We start from the raw sequence: 13,916 nt of genomic DNA, 5'->3' as shown, positions 1-13,916 counted from the left end.
GGTTTTACTTAGTCCATTTTTCTTTGCCCACATTGTTGTGTTGGGGCTTGCTGTTCGTTTCATTAGTCAGCGGACAACCTACATTTCTCTTTGGTCAGCCACGCCCACGTATCGCCCTTGCCTCCTCAATTCAAAAATTCTGCACGCGCAGCCCACAAGGCCTCCAGCGTTTTTTATGTGAGACGTCGAGACATGAACGATCCAAAAGTTGCCATCATATGACCAAAAATGGGCATTTCCAGATTGAATTGAAATCCCCCCTTGATACTGTAATTATTTCTGAAATAAAATTCACGGAAGAAGAAGAAATTATGGATTCCACACATTCTGAAGGAGTAATGAAAAAATGAATCAAAATTCTACCAAACCAATTTACAATCTTAAATATTTTTAAAATCAATTAACCAATTTTATAGGTGTATTAAACAGAAAATTAATTTACCTAATTGTAGAATAGCAGATTTCCTTACCTTGATTTAATTACACTTAAATTTTTAAGTTAAATTATATTTAAACAAATTGAAAATTGCTCCTTACTTGTTTAAGTGCAGCTTTAATTATCCAAACCTAAACATAAACTTGAATAAAGTTAGCATTTTTGTTTGTACTGAAACATGTTTTCATTTTATTGGCAACAATTGTGTCGCATTTAGTCACGAATTTTTTCGTATTGTGTTAAGCTTTTATTAAGAATTTGTGTGGCAGTCGAATTAACCTTCAGACACTTCGGGCCAGGTTAAGCCGATGACGCAGTTACTATAGCCAATTGTCAGTCCTCGTCGCAAACACGTTGCACTGTTTAGTTTAAAATGTGACAAAAGTAGATCGCGATAAAGAGTTGTTGGGGGTCCGTATTTGTTTTTTGGAAGGTGTACAAAGTAAATTGTAGTTGCCTCTGTTGCTGCCCCGCCCATTCCCTGCAACTGCCACTGACACCCATTAGGCAGCCCCATTGCAATTAATGTGAAAAACGTGTTAAATTTTCAATGCAGTTGGCTAAAGCAAATGAGTTAGCTGATGGTCGCGGTCTCTGCTCCAATTGAATTTGTTGCTTTGGCCCAAACTGCAGGCTAACAGTAGCTGAGTCTGACTACTGTATTGAGGTAGACTCACTTCTCTGGCGGCCCATTTGAATACAAAACGTGCGAATTTTCACATAAATCACTGCAAATGGCGCACTTAAATGATCCCCACAAACATTGCAAAAAATTAAAACAAAACATAACAATAAAATGCAGCAACATTGCCAGATACAATAAATAAAATTCGCTAGCGTAATTGCAGCTAAAATGCCAGCCGACAAAATGTCTTAGATTGGTCCGGAAATGTTCCATTAAATGGTTTCAACAATGGTTAGCTGCCTAACTGTTGGTCTCTTGACTATACAGAACTGGCATTCGATTAATTTTTCAACTTGGGATTTCATTTTTGGGATTTTTCTATTCTTCCATATCAACTAAAAATAATAATCATTCATTTGAAAGTGAATAGAATCGTTAAATTGATAGTACTGATAGTAATAATGAGTCATTAGATTAACAAGGTATTCCCAGAATTGATTATGTTACGATTTTGCTAAAATTAATCGATAAAAAATCACCTAAGGACAGATTAAAAATAACTATCAAAATAACAAAACTTTATGATATTTTTGGCGAAATAGTAGAACCACTCGCTACTAAAATAAAATGTAATTGATATCAACGACTATTTATAGTATACCAAAACCAAATCAGATTAATTTAGATATTTGATCATTCCTCAACTTTCGAAAGAGAAAACTTTAAGCAAGCAAAGCTGTCTTATGATCGATCTTATGGAATTTAACTCAACTTATCTAATAAAAAATCAGTTCAAATACTAGACTGGTGGTCTGACCATACCAACTTACAAGCACCTTTACTATAAGTGTAGACAATTCTTTCTGCAGTCTTATCGAGGCACCCACAAGTCGACTGACGCGACAAACGATCAATGACAAAATCCACTTTGGGGCAACCAATTGTTTTTTATTGTCTATTTTGTCAAGAGGTACACACTTTCCCCTGTCTCTATTCCACAACAAAAGTGAAGGCGGCGAGTTATAAGACATTTTATCTATTTGTCAAGAATACTTTAAACTTGTGGGTTATTTATGATATTTGCCAGCGCCCAAAAATAGCAATAGAAAAACCTCGCAGATAGTTAAATTGGCGCACGTCATTAACATTAGTCATGCTTGAGGTTGCTGTTCTTTAGGGTGCCAACTCGTTAAAGCTTTTTCTTTGTTATTTTGGGGTACCACGTGCCGAGATACTTTGTTGTATTTCCGTGGAAACGAAGGCAAATTTTTGCGAGCAAAACTCAAAGAAACTTGAAATAATTGTTGACACTATCGATAGAAAGATCTTTTCCAGTAATACTTACAGTTGGGAGAAATAAGACTGATCTGAGTTACACGCCATCTTCTCAGTTTCTTAGCCTGCTTTTTGTTTGGGTTTGATTTTAATATTTTTTCTAAATAGTTTTTTAATCATATTTGTTTAATAATGTTTCGCTTTAAACCTTATTGGAATACACTTTTTTATTTAATTTCAGAAATACAAAAAAATGTCCTCTTATTATATTTGCATGTAATCTTTTGATTGATTATAAAACTGCAATATATATATATAATTATTTGTTATAAATATTACCAAAATTGTATTTAAATTTACTTTTCTATTTCTTTCTAGGCATCCCGTAAGGTCTCCAAATGTGGCTATTTATTTGTGGCGCCGGATTGGGATTTCAGCAATCCATTGTATAGAACTAAGGTAAGTTAATTATGTGTGCTATTGATTAAAATAAATATATATATATATATGTTAATATACATATATATATGCGATAAGAGCAGAGAATATATAGCTAGTCATAGGTCAGTCTCCTAGTTTTTTGGCAGTTGACTTGCAAATGCATTAAACAAATCTACTCTGTTCACTTTCCAAAATGCCGATTGGCTATCGTACAAGTAAATCCCATAAAGCAAATTGCTCGACTTGTTTGGTGAACAGCACTTGGCCAAATATTTGACAGCTTCGCTTTGGTTTTTGGTCTCTTTGGTTAAAGAAAGTACCACTGGCCGTAGTGACAACGGTGCATGTTACGGCCCTGACACTGGCATACCCCAATACCCTGTACCTGCTATCCGTTACCCGCTTCCCGGTGTTCGGTATTCGATACTCGGTACTGTTAATACTGGTCCAGGCCGGGCAACGCCTATTCCTCTCCTTGTCACTCTCCAAAGCCGATACGTATCTCGACCAATTAGCGAATGACGTAGCGACGTGGAAGGCAGCAGGCAGCGCATCGTTAAAGCCGAAAGCATTTGCGACAAACTCGTATGCAAATGCCGCTAGAGAGCAAAATGTGCGGTACAATTCGCCAGGGGGAAGGGGGGAACATTTTTGTTGAAATGGCCAAGTATCCAACTGGAGTTTGAGCCAACGTCAACATCAACAACAACGTCAACGCTCACATCGACGTCGACGATAATAATAAAAGTGTGCACATGCGCATTGCGCATTTCCTCGTTAACAGCATAAATTTACGTATGTTTTTTAATGGTTGGACAGGTATTTAATTAACATTTGCTTCATAGATCCATAGCCAGCGTATTAACCGGATGTGTAAGTATCCGTTGATCCCTCTCTCTCTCTCTCTCTCTCTGCATTGCTCCCTCTTTTTATTCATATCCCTCGCTTTTTTACCTTGCTATAAATTATCCGACCAAACAAGTGATTTTTGGAGGCGTGGCAAAAGCCTAGGTATGTGCATATAGAGGATACTTTCTTTCTAGCAGCGAAATTGTTTAGAAATTCGAGATATTCGTGTGTCGTGTTTTCTCTCGTGACACGATAAATGTATCATGTGTAGAGTATATAGACACATTAAAGATCAGATCTTATCGATAATTATTTTGAGCTTATTTTACTTAGTATTGGGTGGCAAAATTTGTATATTCAAATAGTACTTTGTTTTCCTAATTTTTCTATTGTAAGAAAATCGTGTTTATTAAGTTTATAATAACAAAAAAGCTTAAAAACTTAATATTCATATAGAAAACATATTCGTCTCAATAAAATGTTTATTGTAAAGAGATAGGCATTCAAGTATTTTAACAAATTTTTCTCATCTAATAAAATGCTTTCTGTCTTGTCACGCACCCATCCGTATCAGAAATTCTTTTCACACTCATAAAAAGCTCTTAAGCAGCAAATGGTAATCTTCAGCTCATTCAAGTCTCATGTCCCACTGTTTCTTTGGCATATTTAGAAAGTAAGTACGAGTACTCAGCCACGGTTAGCTCTGAGCTCTGGGTTACCTACTGCAGTTTACTCACTGGTCGTCTGTCTTTTGATCTATTCACAAACCCTTAAAGCCATCATTTACTCTAGCTCCAGCTGAGCATTTGAGCAATTATAACATTTCACAGTTTTTTTTTTAGCTGCAGGTGCAGGCAATTTATTTAAGTTTCCTTTTGGCAAATCTTTTCGAGTTGTACCACAAACTGCAAACAGAACTGGCTGTAAAGGCCGCTAGCTATTTGTTAGCCTAAAAAGTGTTCTATATATATGCCTAAGGTTTCGTCTTTGGTGGTAAAACAGAGTGTACTTTTAAAGAGAGAAGTCCAAGTCCAAGGTAAACAATTTTTAAGCAACAAAAAAATAGTATAATCTCTAAAAATGAATTTTATAAAATTAGCAGATCAATAAAAAAAGTAAAACAATATTAAATATTACAATATTTAAATATAAATATTTAAATTAAGTTGAAGATCACCGTACAATTTTTTAAAATTTCCTTAAATTATAATGCTAAATATATGGATATTTTTTCCTGGTTTCGGCTTCTGCATATTAATCTAAAGGTCTGACAGCACATTAAATCTGGAACAAGCCTCATAAGAAATAAGATAAATTAAGATCTGAACTCTGTGAGTGGTGTACTAAAAATTTCGCTGCACAATTTCTGATAATTTCGTTTGACAACTTAAATGGTGTAATTTGGTGCAGATAATTTATCATATAGCTTGATATTGATTACAATTATGAATGCATTAAAATCCGTGGCCCTTTATAGCACTCTTTTTTACTCCATCATCTTTTTCGCTTTAGCTCTTCTGGTGTCTTTTTTCTTCTGTCTCTCTCGATTGTCGGCAACAGGTTACCACTCTGACCATTCTTCGTTCCCCCTTTGAAGTGCATTTTTTAACGCGCTAGGAAACGGCAATAAACGTACAGCTCAGAATTATGTAGATTTTTATCGGCGCGCCAGCTTTTCTGCATACAAAGTGCACAATTTTCATTCGAAAGAAAACCTGCCAAGCCGGGATGGACACTTGGAGGGAGGCAAGGAGGTGGCGAGGAAGAGAGGAACACAACCGGAGACACAACACGTGGGCCAAGTTAAGCGCTGGCTGAGCAGCAACCGATAAGCCAACATGCAGATGAGTTCGGTTATGGCTCTGTGAGGTAGGAAAGTGAACAATTTTGAGGGGGGAGAAGCGGTCTTTGCTTTGAAGGATAACTAAAGCTGAAAAGAGCTGTAAAAGTTCAACGTACTTGGCCCCGGCAAAACGGAAGTGTTTGCAACAACAGAACTGAATCTCCAAGAGTCCAGATACCAGATCCGAGTAATGCAGTTGATGATAATCACAATCATCTTGGCCACTGTCCACAAATGTTGTTGATTGACAAGCTACAAGTCCCGGGGCCTGTGCCAGTCCGGTCCTGAACTGGCCTGGTCCGGTCATCGATCCGTGTCTGCCTTATTAATTAAACCAGGAAGCGTTTGCTGAGGCCTCCATGGGCTGTCTACGAGGCCAGGCCCCAGCTAGGCCTGCAGCCATGCCAAGATCTTGAAATATTTATTAAAAATTATGCACGCATTAGTGGAACGTCTGCCTCTCTCTCACTGTGTCTCTCACTCTGTCTCTCAGTCTGTCCCACTCGCTCACTCTTGGGAAATGCCTTACCTTTATTAAGGAAATGGTTTGCATTACGAAAATTACACAAAATGTTGCGTATTATATAGTTGCGGTTGTTGTTGCTGTTGTTGTTGCGGTTGTTGTTGTATATTCTCTTTGGGATTTGAGGCGTTTCAGTTTATAGTCTTCTTGATGGCAGAATTTACTATAAAAAGCTTTACGATTTTTTAGGTGGGGGCCATTTTGGCTTCTTTTTATGATACGCCCACAGTGCGTAGTCGTAATTTCCTGTTAAGTGATTGGAAAAACTAATTACAAGACTCTACAGAGGGAATAAGTTTCGACAGAGATAGAGATAAAATAGACTGAGAGGATGAAAAGAGAGGCAGACCGTTACGTTTATAAAATAATATTGCAAGTGAAACACGTTTTGGATATCCGAATAACGTAAACAAATTCATTAGACGCAATTAACAGTTGCCTCCGTGACGGTAACAGCAAGCTGAGAGGGAATAGTGACGGGGAAGAGGGTTTGCAATGGAATTTCACATTTAGCCAGACCTCAGACCGCAGACTGCACGTGGGCGTACCAAGTGGAACGGAACGAATCGAAACAAAACGAAACGATATGGCATAGAATGTAGGTGGAACATAGGAAATGCAATTAATGCATATTTAATGAGTATAGAGGAAGTTTACATTTGAATATTTATTGTGGGATGTCTAACAATCTAAATTAAATAATTTTAATAGAGATCACATAAAATATTTTCTATCAAATTAGACTTTGGCTCGTCAAATTCTATCAAAGGAAATAAATTGATCGATAACAATTAAATTAAATTCTATCTGTAACTAATTTCGAAGTAAAGAGAAGGATGTTCGAATTCAAAAGTTATACTTTTGAATAAATTACACAGTTACAAAATGTTCTTAAACCGTTTGAATTAAAATATATGCATTACCATTTCCATATCTATAGCATATATGCAACAACATTATAATTTAAAAACTCTTTGCGATGTGTAATAAAAAAATTCCTTTTCGTTCTATTCGGAACTAACAGATCTGAGTAGCAAATTATTTAGAACCTCCATTATCTTGCTTTTAATTTTGAGCTGGAACCATATGTCTACCTCTCAACTACATGTAAAATATTCAATATTATTCCTATTATTTTTTTAAAATCAAAAATGCATAGTACTGCATAATATTGTTGTGAATATATAGGTGTGAGAGTTGAATGTTTGCAAACAGCTGTTGAGTTGTTCGTCATTCCATTAAGCGGCAAGTGGGTTAAGCACATGCAACTAATTTGCATATGGAGACTTTGACAGCATGACGCAGAGAGCTTGACGAATTGACTGTCTGTTGTTTTGTCAGTCTCTCAGTCTGTCTGTTTGTCCATTTGCTTTCGCACAGTGCTTGCCACAAGCCCCCGCCACTAATAAATTGCAATTAGAATAACATGCTAATAGATCTTGGCGTGCTAAACTCTTTGCCATAAACTGCAATGGCTGCTGCTACTTCAACGGAATGCACCCCGAGCCCCAATCGTACCCCTAACCGACCTTGAGTGGGAAACAAGATTCATTTATATATGTTCATACATATTCACACTTATTCTGCAGCATTTTCTTCAAGCTTCATTCATAAATCTTAATGCAAGGCTGTACATTTATATGTTTATGGTAATTTCTAACGCGACTTGGGCGCAACTGAAAATTAGCTTGAACTAATTCAGACAATTGCCCTATTTTGAGCCAAATGTATTTGTAACTGTCAACAAGTGAGCGGGAGGCAACAGTTCGTGGGCGGTACTTGGGATGTGTGTTAATTAATTGCCATTGAGTGCCTAACGGTTCAAAGTGTTGCATGACCATTCAAAAAAATAAAAAATAAAAATAAAAAATTACAGATGAGGTAAGAAGAAATACCATTCCGCCTGGCAGCATTCGTCTTGCGTCCAGCCTGCCACTCATTTCATATGTACATAGAAAAAAAACACAACTCTATCCCCGTTGTGTGACGCAAAAATTCCACCTCCATATGGTTTATAGTCATATTTCAAGATGACAACAACGCGTCCAGCTCTCAACGTGGTCGCGCATCTGCCTGTTGTGCTTTTTTTCCCTCTCGTTTTCCATTATATAAACGGAAGGCAGACCATAGACTCTGCGTCTAACGGAGATGACGTTGACTTGGAACCGCGTATTCGGTTTCCACGCCGTCATTGTCATTGGGCAACGGGGCACGGCGGCTCAACAAAGCCGACTGCGGGGTGAGGAGGTGGAAGCTTGTAAGGTAACTGAGCTCATGTGGTTACATTGACAAACTGTCAAAGACAGGGACAGCAACAAAAGGCTCAGAATGAGTAAGAGGTAGAAGAGCTAAGCAGAGTAGGAGATGGGAGACTAACTGGGAAAGAAGATTAAGTAGTCTAACAGTACACTTAAGAGAACTGAAAGTAAAACAAAGTGGAAATACATATGAAACTTAATGCTGGGTATCTAATAGCCTAGTCGTTTTAATAGCTTTAATTCTAAGCGAAAACTTAACATTAAAAATTTGTTACGTAAATACATAGTATACACATACTATAGTTTTTACATCTAATTTTTGTTTACTGTCACTTTTTTAATTAAGTTTTTAAAAGATAAAAACTGTTTCAAAATACGATTTCATAGACTTTAAAAAATAGGATAAATTGAAAACAATAAAGTAAACAGAATAGATATATATAACCATGCTTGCTTTTGACTAAAACAGCTTTAAAATGTATAAAATTTTTTAAGCATAGCCTATTTATCATTTTCATTTTTTAATTAATTAATAAATGTTTCTATATATTTACTTTCAGTTCTCTTAAATTAAATTTAAAATTGATTATTTTCTCGATCGATTTCGCAAATGACAAGCATTCGGTTTCATTGTCTGTATTAATTTTAGTTTCATCATTTTATTGTAATGTAAAATGTAAACATTTGTGGCTAATGCCTGCTGCCCACTTTTAGTGTCAGCCATTTCGCTCTGATAGGCGTGGCATTCACTTGCATTGCAGTGAAGCGATGTTGCAACCGCATTTGGTATATAAAAGCGTATTTTAATAAACTCGCTGTCATAGCCATAAAAAGTGAGCGATTTCCGCTGCCGGCTATTTGGCACGTTTAACAAAATGAAAATGATTGACGATTGGGTGACGGGGCGACTGGGCGACTGGGCGACCATCGGGGCCTCAAAGTGAGACCCCCTACCTGTGGTTGTTGCTGTTGCAATAGGTGCGCAAATTACTCAAAGAGAGAGAGAGAGAGGGAGAGAGAAAAAAACCCACTGACAAGTTAATAGTCCAGAGGAAGCTGTTGTGACAGCTGCTCTCCAGCTGCCAAGCAAGCAAACAAATATCAATGCACGTACTCGAATTCACTTTTCAAATCTAGACCGCTCTACTAATGACATAATCGATAATCAATTTTCCGCTTGGTAATTTCAGTTGCCCAACAACCAAGTTTTTTACTTTTATGTGTAAACCAATTTAGAGATTTGCCTTTTTACTTTAAACAAAACTCATGACTATTGATTTATATATTTTTATATTAGCTTTATATTCTGAAAATTTCAGCTGATTCGGAAAACAAACATGACAGTTATTCCATCATCCATTTTATTTATCTATTTAGGCAGACTTGTAATTATTATCTACCATTCAATAGTTTTACATAAATTTTGTGTGATTAAGAGTGCATAGGAATTAATTAAAATATCTCAAATAAAAGAAATAAATCCGGTTCAAAAGATATTTGCATTTAATTAATCAATTATATTGAATATAATAGTAATATTAAAATGAAGAGTTGATGGTATGAATAATTTAATAATATATTTATTAATATCAACCAATCCATTTTATTACATAATTTTTATTTTTAAAATTATAATATTTTTTTTAATACAATTTCAAAGCAAATCAATCGTATTTCGAGTATCTTTTGATGTCTATTGTTTCCTTAAATTGCTAATATCCATTTGTATGATAATTATCATTACAACAATAGACTTTGGATAACTTCGAATTATATACAGTTTGTTAACATCTATTACTTTCTCCAATTTTCCCCACACTACGCAAATCAATTGATGTAATTCTCATTTACCAACTCTTCACAGTGTTGCACACCCACTAAGGTCTGAGGTCTTGGCCAAAACATTTCATCTATCCTCTTTACACAAGCTGCGTTGACAGGCCAAACTGAATTGCTGGCACGTTGCTCCCTTTGGAGGTGCAACTGCCGAATAAGTTGGATTTATGAGGTCTAGTTATGGCATTCATCATCGTGTTGCGTCTTGTCAGATGTGGCAAAAGGGCGCTGGCGCTATATTTTATCGTCATGCAAACACGAATCACGAATCAATGACCCGCCACAAGAAAAACCCTACAAAGACCTTTCCCGGTTGTTGCTGGAATTGTGGGAATGATGATGCTGCCTTTGCTGTCCGTATTATAAATGATGTTCAGTCTGACATTCTCTCGAGATCTGAGTTAGCGCCACATGCCACACGGCAAAAGATCTAAAACGTATACTCCACAGTTTGTATGTAGTATAAAGTATCTCTCTGTATTTCTGTCTAAATGTCTGCGGCCCACGCACTGTTCAGTTGTTGAGAGAAATACAGCAAGAGAAAGAGAGACGAGGAGAGACGAAAACTGAAAACCTGCTGCATCATTTTTTACTCGAAGATTACATAATGATTGACAATTCATTATATGCTCGGTCTCAGATTCAGACTCAGACTCTGACTCTGGAAAGGCGTTCTGGCTCTTTTAGACTGGATACTGTGCTTGTTTTTAATGGCTTGTAAGATTAGGCGGCTGTTGTTTCTTGGCTCTTTGGTTTTTGCCTCTTTGGCTCTTGGCAATGAGGAAGTGTTCTGCTTTTTGGGCCCACATTTCGCAGCATTATACACAAGTTATTAATGGCTCTTTTCATTTTACCTTTTCAGGTAAGTAACTCAAGCCTCAAGAGATGCAACATTGCATTTTCCTTCCTTCCAAGCAATTAAGTATGTACAGTGTACTGTATTATTCCATAAGATTCAAGGTCAATTTGTAGTCTAATTGACATCCCATAGTTGCAACCACAAATATCGTGAACTCGGAGAATAATTGTTAACCAAGATACTCGTACTTTGTAAGTTACGAAACATTGCACAACCTGTTCGAGCGGCGATTGTTCATTCGCACACCTGTTTTTGAGGTTCTCTGTTACTCTACTAATTGAAGCAATTAGTGGTCTCTCAAATGCCATTTTCTAAAGTTTTTCAGTATTTTTACCGACTCAATCAGTTTGTTTTTAGAGAACCAAGAACGGGGAGGGAGTGCTCGTAATTAGCCTATATGCTGTTGTCGGTATCTGCGACCAGATGTCTGGTGTTATGGCTCTATGACAACATCATAAGACACATAATACTAGCTAAAATCAATTGACCTTCGTTAGCGTAAAGTTCATTTACGTTCAATTATTGCATACACTGCAAGAAACAATAGATATCATATAAGACTAAATGAGATACTGTTAAATATTCATTCAATTTAATTGCACTGATTGCTCTTACATATCATATTTTAATCAACACAATATTAATAAGTCTAATTGACTAATCAAGTATCCTTTGATACACTACTTTAAAAAAACTCGCTTTTCGAATATATATATATAATTTTGTTCTTTTTCAGAACTTTCCATTTTTTAGCTTATGAATGCACTAATTTGATTCGTATCAAAGCAAAAGCCGTAACTGAGTTCAATGTGCTACATCAATAAATGGTTACACATCGTAGACTTTTTGATTTGTCAATAACCATAGCTGCCCATCCCCCTGCTCCTTCTTTCTCTCTATAAGCTAAAAGTTTATTAACCTATTGAATTTTTATTTTGCTTTTTCGGCTGAGTGTAGAGCCAACGTGCTTGGGTAATATCATATTTTAACATTTTGTGCTGCACAAAACTTGCTGAAATTCCAATACACGCACACATTGACCAGGTCTAATAACTAATGGCCAAGAGCAAAGCATCGAGATCAGCGAGCTAGTTGGCGTTGCAATGTGCAGACTCGATTTCTCGCACCTAGATACAAGTCGGCAAATAGCCGAACAGCATTTTCATGTCAGCCCACAAAGCCAACCGAACGACCTTAAAGCCTTTTGTTTAGCCAACTTCATTCTGGCTCTCACTCTCTCAATGACTCGCTCATCATCATTATCATCATCATCATCGGCTCCGCTGGCCGAGCAACGCGTTGGCCCATGCCAAAATACCACATGCTAAACATCCGCTAGTTTTCAGTCCCATGGACTATGGAATGATGTGAATACTCAGTCTATGTAGCTCTCAGTGATCTCTTATTGTTAAGACTGCAAAACAACAGGATTTTGGAGAATATTCTATGTTTTACAATGTAAAATGTACAAAATAATATAAAACAAACCCAATAGACCCCTGTACTTTTTTTAAGTACGGGGTCTAAAAAGTATTTATTTTCCAAACGTATCTTTTTTTTTTTTGTTACTTTTTAAAGCAGCTAAATTGCTCGAAAAAATTTCGAATTTTTAAGACCATGATTAAATTATGATTTATTATTTTTTAGTCTATATCGTATTGACACATAATACAGTTGTGCAGTGGATGTTAGTACAAAATTCATAATAATGTAATAATCATAAAGACTTATTTTATTTTCAATTATTTAATCCATTATAATTTAAAAGCAGTAAATATTTCATATAGGTGCATAATTAAACAATATCAATATTTTAAAATTCACTCTACGAGTCTATGCTATTATTTTTATTTTTGACTTTTTTAACCGCAATTAAATAGCGCTAAGACTAGCTTTTTGAAGCCACTGTACTTAGCTAGATGAGCACAAAAATGTTTGACTTGCGTGTGCGCGTGTGTGTGTGTGTATGCTTAATATTGCGTACATTTGATAGCCAGCTGAGAGAGCAGCAGCAACAAATGCGTGGTGAAAGGCTCCAACTCAAGTTGTGTGGCAGTTTGGGGAAGCTGTTCTGACATATCCTTGGCTAGGCGACAGCGACAGCGACAGCACAGGAAGACAGACGAAAACAGACAGCAAACGTAACAAATCTGGCAGGCAGCAAACCGCATGCCTCATGCCCCATGCCCCCTGCCACAAAGCTCCACCTCAAACTCAACCTCAAAGCTAACTTAACTCAAATGACGCCAGCAAGAAAATAGTTGTTGCTGCCGCTGCCTCTGTGTGTGTGTGTGTGAGTTGCCTACAACAAAGATGTTCTAAATGTTACGTTATGGTATTGTTGTTGCTTTTGTTGTTGTTGTCTGTTGTTGCTGCTGTCGTAATTCTTCTACAGATGCGCTTCAATTGGGTCTCTTTGCTTTGGGCGCTCAGTAGCTTTGTTGTTGTTGCTATGGTTGCTTTTATTGTGTAATCAGCAGATAACGGCATTTAATGACTGAATGAGTTTTCCAGCGAGAAGCGAAAAGCGGACAACGAAACTAACCAAACGGTAGATGCATTTTGCGGTATACTCCGTACTTCACTTCGTACTATATACTCGTACTATTGCCATGCCATTTCCCAGGTGGTTGCAGTTGCAGTTGCAGCATTCCACACGAGGCGTTGCACGTACATGTGTATGCAACACATCGATAACTTTATTTTTGGGGCCACATTCTGTGGTATCCATTTATGGGTGTGTGTTTGTGTCTGTCTGTTTATCTATGTGTAGTAAGTATAATAGTAAAACGCTGCCTCCTTCCTTCTGTTTGGAGGGAGAGTAGCAACGAACATTTCGCAATACATTTTTCAACTCTGAATTTGAGTAAATACTATCGATAAATACCAGATAATGTGCAGCACACGCAACATTTGATTGGCGTTCTGCCTCAGTGGTTTTTCACTGCAGTTTCCTTACCAACTGACAGCT

The 13,916-nt window shown here is 36.8% G+C and overlaps 1 protein-coding gene across 2 annotated transcripts in view; it reads left to right on the top strand.

Annotated features, from left to right (window-relative positions):
* The window catches only part of LOC117782145 (protein outspread), a 75,822-nt gene that overhangs the window by 40,314 nt on the left and 21,592 nt on the right, over positions 1-13,916 (top strand). For both annotated transcript variants that reach the window (XM_034619120.1, XM_034619122.1), the window contains exon 2: positions 2,715-2,795. In XM_034619120.1, the coding sequence (XP_034475011.1) occupies positions 2,715-2,795 (81 nt within the window). The remainder of the gene's footprint in view (positions 1-2,714; positions 2,796-13,916) is intronic.

This window comes from Drosophila innubila, assembly GCF_004354385.1.
Source record: "Drosophila innubila isolate TH190305 chromosome 2L unlocalized genomic scaffold, UK_Dinn_1.0 4_B_2L, whole genome shotgun sequence".
NCBI lineage: Eukaryota > Metazoa > Arthropoda > Insecta > Diptera > Drosophilidae > Drosophila > Drosophila innubila.
This window is presented reverse-complemented; position numbering and strand designations above follow the sequence as displayed.